Source organism: Denticeps clupeoides, chromosome 10, assembly GCF_900700375.1.
Source record: "Denticeps clupeoides chromosome 10, fDenClu1.1, whole genome shotgun sequence".
In the NCBI taxonomy this organism is placed as follows: domain Eukaryota; kingdom Metazoa; phylum Chordata; class Actinopteri; order Clupeiformes; family Denticipitidae; genus Denticeps; species Denticeps clupeoides.
In genome coordinates this window covers 17,279,870-17,286,776 of record NC_041716.1, presented here as the reverse complement: position 1 = coordinate 17,286,776, position 6,907 = coordinate 17,279,870, and the positions used below count along the sequence as shown (strand labels likewise).

The 6,907-nt window shown below is 49.6% G+C and overlaps 2 protein-coding genes across 4 annotated transcripts; both read left to right on the top strand.

Moving 5' to 3' along the window:
• Nucleotides 1–352: 352 nt before the first annotated feature.
• LOC114798428 (DNA-binding protein inhibitor ID-1-like) lies at nt 353–1,260 on the top strand. The gene is made up of 2 exons (XM_028994138.1): nt 353–753; nt 842–1,260. The coding sequence occupies exons 1-2, from the start codon at nt 403–405 to the stop codon at nt 875–877; spliced, it is 387 nt and encodes a 128-aa protein (XP_028849971.1). The 5' UTR covers nt 353–402; the 3' UTR covers nt 878–1,260.
• A 1,278-nt stretch (nt 1,261–2,538) lies between these two features.
• On the top strand, nt 2,539–6,579 carry mrgbp (MRG/MORF4L binding protein). Of its 3 annotated transcripts, XM_028994209.1 has the most exons (6): nt 2,539–2,710; nt 3,054–3,175; nt 3,260–3,341; nt 4,404–4,478; nt 4,706–4,742; nt 5,926–6,579. In XM_028994209.1, exons 1-6 carry the CDS (start codon nt 2,575–2,577, stop codon nt 6,131–6,133), a joined length of 660 nt encoding a protein of 219 aa, XP_028850042.1. In that variant the 5' UTR covers nt 2,539–2,574; the 3' UTR covers nt 6,134–6,579. The 3 variants fall into 3 exon arrangements, with proteins under 3 accessions (XP_028850042.1, XP_028850043.1, XP_028850041.1); XM_028994210.1 differs by lacking the exon at nt 4,706–4,742 and having other exon boundaries at nt 5,922–6,579; XM_028994208.1 differs by lacking the exon at nt 5,926–6,579 and having other exon boundaries at nt 4,706–5,761.
• The last annotated feature ends 328 nt before the right edge of the window (nt 6,580–6,907 follow it).

Here is a 6,907-nt window from a genome sequence, read left to right as displayed (position 1 = left end):
CTGCACAGGTATGTCGGCGTGGTTAAGGCGCCAATTAACGGCCTATTCATCTAAAGTAATTGCCGCATTCTTCATGAAGACGGCCCCCACCCCGCGCCACCCCACCCCACCCCGGGGGTCGCTACACCTGCAGGGTCCCCGGGCGACGGACAGCTGGGTTCCCACACCGCGCATTTGTTTCCATTTGTAACGCCATCCCCGCGGAGATCGCGCAGCCCGATAAGCGGCGCCGCTCGCCCATTGGTGGACGCCGGGCCTTGTTTAGGCGTGCGCTCGCCGCCCATTGGCCGGGACGTCTCGCGGCCCCGCCCCCCCCCGCCCGCCGAGCAGGATAAATGGAGCGTGGGCTCGGCGCGAGGCACGCTCTCGAGGATTTAAAGTAGCTGCCGCTCCAGAACCGGGATGAAGGTGGTCGGATCTACGTGCGCGCTGAAGAGCCAGGCGGGCGGCGAGGACGTGGTGCGCTGCCTGTCCGAGCAGAGCCTCTCCATCGCCAAGTGCAAGATCCCGCTGCTGGACGAGCAGATGAGCGCCTTCCTGCACGACATGAACAGCTGCTACAGCAAGCTGAAGGAGCTGGTGCCCACGCTGCCCGCCAACAAGAAGGCCAGCAAGGTGGAGATCCTGCAGCACGTCATCGACTACATCTGGGACCTGCAGGTCGAGCTGGACTCGCCGGGCGCGAGCCGGCAGCAGGCGGGCGCGCGCGCGCCGCTGGCCGCCCTGAACGCGGAGCTGTCCGGCATCTCCGAGGTGGGTGTCGCCGGCAGGCTCGACTAAATGACAGACGGGCGACTGAAGAAAGATGCAGAGCCTAACGGTCCCTCCCCTCCTCCTGCAGAACGGTTGTCCGGACGACAGGATCCTGTGCCGCTGAGTTGCCATGGGCGACGTTCCCTCAGCTGGCCTTGAAGCCGAACGTGTGGCCTGTAGTGGCCCGAGGTGACCCGCCACGGAGCTCCAGGACCTCGGCGTGGCGTCGCCAGTGTCGCCAGCATCACAACAATCACTCAGTACGCTGTCTGTGTTGGATTTTTCCCAAGATGCCATGTCAGCTCCTTTATTACTTTTTGTATTTTTCATTCATGTACGCATAGAAAGGACTTTAAAAGTGTTTTGTAAGACAAATTTCTCAATTTCTCAGATTGCTGAGCTATATTTGTATTGTATATTACAATGCCAATGTGTCATATTGTCTATATTGTTTTATTACGATGTACCTGAATGGTGTTTTTATTAAAACAGTATTTTGGAAACTGATTAAACTGGCTCTTAATGTCATTTCATGAAAGACATTTTCAGTGGAATGATGCATAATAAAGTGCAGAGTACATACAGAATCAGCGGGACACCTGAGCTCTAGAGGGTTCTCCAGGACAGGAGACACAACTTTAGAATTCTTAACTATGACAGAGACACGTGTGGGGCAGATCTGGTAAGAGTAGTTCTGGTCAGTTTTTTAGGGTGTTTACCCCCCCCTGTGCTGCCTGGTAACCAAGTGATGTCCGACATTTGTAAATTACACATATCTCAAGACGGTGTGAATTGAATAAATCAGCTTTTCACACTATCCAAATTGTGCGTTGTAATATATTACTGTAGGATTGAAACAAAAATTATATTATTCCAAACTGGCAGAAAGTGTAAGAATCAGACAAATTTCTTCCTCCTGAGGGGAGGAATGCTGCTCAAATAAGACGCAAACATTTCATATATATGCACACACACACACACACACACAGATTGAGGGTGGAATGCACATTTTTAAAACAGTCCATACCAGCTCATCTATTTCTCTTTTTCTCTCTCTCTCTTACACACACACACATACACACACACAGTGAACAGCAGCACAGTGAGTCTTTTTCCTTGGCTGTGATCCCGGCCCATCTGCAGCTTGGCTCGCGGCTCTCTGTTTGTTAATGTTTCAGTCAGCTGTGTGCGGAGGAATGTGGAGCCATTTAACCTGAACTTCCCCAGGTGTGCAGCGGCGCCGCTCAGTCTGGGCCCGCCTGCCCTTCCCTGCCCTTGGCACGATGCTGATATCACACACACACACACACACCCCACACACACATGCACACACCCCCACTCCCACCACACACACACACCCCATAGAGATCTGCAGCTGCAGATCTTGTGGCAGTGTGGCCCAACTGCAGGAACGCTGTGTGGGGCTGGAGTTAATCTTATATCCAGGTTTAAACATCAAGTTGATCATCGAAATTTTAATACGATGAAAGAAACCAAGTTGACATCAGTAGAAAACCATTAATACATATGGTAATATATGCTTATATAACACAACAGATTGCAAATATGTCATTTTAAATGCTAAAAAATAAAATAGTAAATTATGTTATGCATGGAATTTGTTTCCTATTATGTCCAGAATGCAATCCTTGTTAATTTCTCATCGCTCAATTCTAACACGCCATCGCCTCCCAGTTAGCGCCACCCCGTGTTTGATATCGGCATTACACTCTGCTCCCCGCCTCTAGGGGCGCTGTTCCAAGCGCCAGGTCGGGCTCCGTTGTGGTTCCGGTTCCCGGCCTCCGTTGTTGTAGCAGAGCCATGGGGGAAGCCGAAGTGGCCGCGGTCGAGGAGAAGCCGGCGGACTCGTGCCTCGGCTCCGCGGACGAGTCGGTGGTGTGGAGCCAGGAGGTGGAGGTCTGCCTCTTTCACGCCATGTTGGGCCACAAGCCTGTCGGTGAGTGGGAGTGGGGGCCTGCTCACCGCGCCTCTAGCCGCCGCGAACTCGCTTTAGTTCGTCAGTATAGCTGCTCTCTTGACCCATTTACATTTACAGCATTTATTTAGACGCCCTTATCCAGAGCGACTTACAATCAGTATTTACAGGGACAGTCCCCCTGGAGCCACTTAGGGTTAAGTGTCTTGCTCAGGGACACAATGGTAGTAAGCGGGAATTGAACCTGGCTCTTCTTGTTCATAGGCGAGTGTGTTACCCACTAGGCTACTACCACCCGAGTTCACTTGATTCCGTGCGGAGGGAGATTAATGTGCATCGCGGCTCTGCACGTTTCTCTCATCAGGGGTGAACCGGCATTTCCACATGATCTGCATCCGTGACAAGTTCAGCCAGAACATCGGCAGGCAGGTGTCGTCCAGAGTCATCTGGGATCATCTGAGCACCATGTACGACATGCAGGCGCTGGTGAGCGAGCCGAACCGCAGCGCGGCCCCGGTACCGAACTCCGGTCCGCTCCCGTGCTCGAACTAACGCGCGTTTCTGTCTCAGCACGAATCAGAAATCTTGCCTTTCCCGAACTCCGAGAAGACCTTCGTGTTACCCGAGGAGATCATTCAAGATGTAAAAGAAGGTAAGCCTGGTCCTCCTGTCCCGTTCACATCTCGTTGGAAGAGAAGAGCGGTGGATAGTCCATGTACAAATAGAACCAATAAGGTGCAAATAAAAATCTGGTGGGAATCTGTTTTCTGGTGGCTGTTGACATGGGTGAAAATGCAAGTCAATTTGAGATTTTTTTTAGTAGTTATTTGAACTGGCAGCGCCAAATACAGTACAGGCCTAAAGTTTGGACACCTCATTCAATGTGTTTTCTTTATTTTCATGACCATTTACGTTGGTAGATTCTCACTGAATGCATCAAAACTATGAATGAACACATGTGGAGTTATGTACTTAACAAAAAAAAAGGTGGAATAACTGAAAACATTCTAGTTTCTTTGCTCTGATTACTGCTTTGCACACTCTTGGCATTCTCTCGATGAGCTTCAAGAGGTCGTCACCTGAAATGCTTTTCCAACAGTCTTGAAGGAGTTCCCAGAGGTGTTTAGCACTTGTTGGTCCAGCTCACCCCAAACCATCTGGATTGGGTTCAGGTCCGGTGACTGTAGAGGTCAGGTCTCCACTTTTTGTTAAGTACATAACTCCACATGTGTTCATTCATAGTTTTGATGCCTTCAGTGAGAATCTACCAACGTAAATGGTCATGAAAATAAAGAAAATGCATTGAATGAGAAGGCGTGTCCAAACGTTTGACCTGTACTGTATAAATTAAAACAAATCCATGCATGTGATCCTCAAACTTTGTTCAAACTACGAGCGACACAGCAGCACAGACCGACTATTGTCCGGGTGTAAGCAGGCAGGTTTTGCCTGCGTTTTAGACATCTGTAGAATGCTGGACGGATAAACCATTTATTTGTCCGCTTTCTAGTAGTAAGTAGTTTGCATGCTGGTAGATGGAGATGAGAAAGCATCAATCAATCATACAGTCTTGGCCCCAATTAGTCGTCTTTTCAGGCCGGTTTGAGAAGTTCTTCATTATAAATGACAGTAATTGAACATTTTTGTGGTTGAAATTGTAATTGCTTGGATTATAGCTTTAAGGTGGCTGATAGCCATTTTTTTATATGGACAGGCAAGCTTGGATCGGAGGATGACATGAAAGAAGAGTTTAAAGAGGAGCGTGATCCGCCCGCCACACATGAAGAAGGTGCTTGCCTCATTTATTCCGCCGCTTCGTAACCATTTCACGTTTTTCCTCTCCTCCTCTTATTTTCTCTCTCTTTTTTTTTTTGGGTTATAGTGCGTACCTTTTATTTGTGACTGCATCGTTGCATCTCTCTCTTTTTCTTTTTCCTCTTCCTTTTCTGGAACGTTCTCCTTGTGGCACGCAGCGTAGCGTTCCTCACACTGGTCATTTGTGTCTCATTTTCTAAGGTCTGGGTCCCTGTATGGCCGGCCAGGATTTTGAGAGGTATGGACAGAAGAACACGTTCGCTCTGTTCCAAAACTCCGACTTGACCATTACAGACCAGCTCTTAACCAGAAGCCTGTGTAGGGCGACTGCAGAGAGCACAGACCGCGTGCGTCTCTCTCTCCTTCCCCTCTCTCCTCTCCATCTCTTGCTTGTGCGTGCGACGCGGCCTGCTTGTTGGAGCTCGCCTGTAATGGACTGTGGGTGTTTGGGTGTCCGTGAACCTGTCCTCGGCGTGCTGTTTGTCGCGTCTCTGTTGACGTCTGGTGTCTGCAGCTTTCGTCCTTGAGGTATTTTGTTGCCCCATCCGTGTAAACGACTGGGTGTCTGTGTAGGTGTAAAAACATTTAAATATCACGCCTGCTCCATGGCTCTGTCTTCATCACATGAATTAATGACTCAAGACAATTATTTTTATGTTTGGTACAGCAGTGATCGTGAAAATGATTTTCTAACCACAGTTGAATGGTGGCTTGTGCTCTGCAGAAGGCCTATTCATTCATATCCAGTCCTCAAACAAATGAGTAAAAGTTGCTTAAAAAGTTATTCCACTGGTGGTGCTCCGTTATCCTCACTCCTCTTGCTTGCTTCGTGGCCATCAGGGACCACGACGTGCCCGAGACTGCACGATGCCGCCGGGCTTCTGCACATTGAGTCGTGGCGGATTTGAGCAGATCGATTCCACTTTGCCCACGATTATAAAGCCACACAGGAGATTAAAAATACTCTACTGGCAGTTATTAAACAGTCACTGCTGTAATCCGAAGGAATAAAATGAAGCATTTGTGTAGTAAGTTGGGGGTGTTCAATACGGGGGATCCATGCCGCTCTTTCTCTGTTTATCCGTTCGTTTATTTCTCCGTTTGCACCGTTCAGCTTGCAGCAGGTGTTTTTGGGGGTTCAGCTGTGTATCAAGTACAGGTTTCCCTCTTTTCTTCTTACATTTGCGTCATGGTAATGGGCCTGTCATGCTGCTCATGGGGGGGGGGGGGGGGTGTGAAGTATGAATTTCTGACCTTTTCTTCTCTGCCTCGTTTTTTTTTTTTTTTTTTTTTTTCCACTTTTTCCTTCCCCCTTTTCTCCCCCTGCTTATTTTCCCTTTGACCTCTTCAAATCTCCCCTCATTTCTCCCCACATGTGCTCTGCCCTCTGCCTCCCTCTCTCCTCGCCTTCTGTCAGGCAGCAACTCCTCGGTGAAGCTGTTGGAGAAGTCGGGCAGCAGCAGGGACAAGGACAAGGACCGGGACCGGCAGGACAAGGCCCCGGCTGAGGCGGGCGCGTCCAAGGATCCGGCGCCGGGGGAGAAGCGCAAACGGAACCGGGCCACGGAGAAGGTGCTGAACTCCAGCAACCCCTCCAGCCCCGGCGGCGCCAAGCGGCGCAGGACGTAGAGAGGGCCGGCGGGACGAGAGCGAACTGTGCACCGCAGATGCGGCTGGCGTCCGAGGGCCGCGGAGCCGTGGAAGAGAGGTGGAAACACCTCGCTGCCGGAAGAACGTCACGTGTTCTAGACGTGAATGCCACCTTTCCTTTTCTTATTCCTTCGTTTTGTTTCTGCTGTAGGCGTGTCCTGAGGTGTGCGGTGTCGGTCGAGGAATCATGCAAGCGGTTTTAAAGTGTTCACTTCTGTATGTCACGATTACCGGCCTTGTGGGACTTGTTTAAGTTGGTGTGCGTTCTCGCTTGTGTTTTCGTCTGAACTGCGCCGCCGCCGCCGCCACCGCTCCTGCTGAACGGTGAGATTAAAAAACGAGTCCTGACCCTGATAGCAAGTGCAGCCTTGAATTTATTCTCATCTTGATGTTTTTAGGTTACGTGGTTTTTTTTTTTTGTTGTTTTATTTATACAGTGCTGTATTCTTTTGTAAATGTCCCTATATTAAATTTTTTAATTGAATTGATCAAAAGAATTTTCTTTTTGTCAGTATTTGGTATTAAATCGCACGGAAACATTCCTCCTCGTCCCCGCCTCCCGCTTCACTGCAGAATGGGTTCCCGGTGCTGGGAGAATGGTGTTCGGTGAGGGGCTTTTGTCTGTGAGGAATATTTAGAGCGAGTTGGTAAAAGTAAACTCGTGGTGACGTGTAACACAGGGCAGTAATTTTAGGTGCAAATCCCGTCCAGGATGCTCTTAATCTCTTGTTCTAGTAAATGAACCCCAATAGA

Bases quoted from the DNA above. Each gene is read 5' to 3' on its own strand.
- LOC114798428 (XM_028994138.1), top strand. From the start codon at position 403: ATGAAGGTGGTCGGATCTACGTGCGCGCTGAAGAGCCAGGCGGGCGGC. The intron at 754-841 runs GTGGGTGTCGCC...CTCCTCCTGCAG, and splicing joins AGCTGTCCGGCATCTCCGAG to AACGGTTGTCCGGACGACAG.
- mrgbp (XM_028994208.1), top strand. From the start codon at position 2,575: ATGGGGGAAGCCGAAGTGGCCGCGGTCGAGGAGAAGCCGGCGGACTCG. The intron at 2,711-3,053 runs GTGAGTGGGAGT...TTCTCTCATCAG, and splicing joins GTTGGGCCACAAGCCTGTCG to GGGTGAACCGGCATTTCCAC. The intron at 4,479-4,705 runs GTGCTTGCCTCA...TCATTTTCTAAG, and splicing joins GCCCGCCACACATGAAGAAG to GTCTGGGTCCCTGTATGGCC.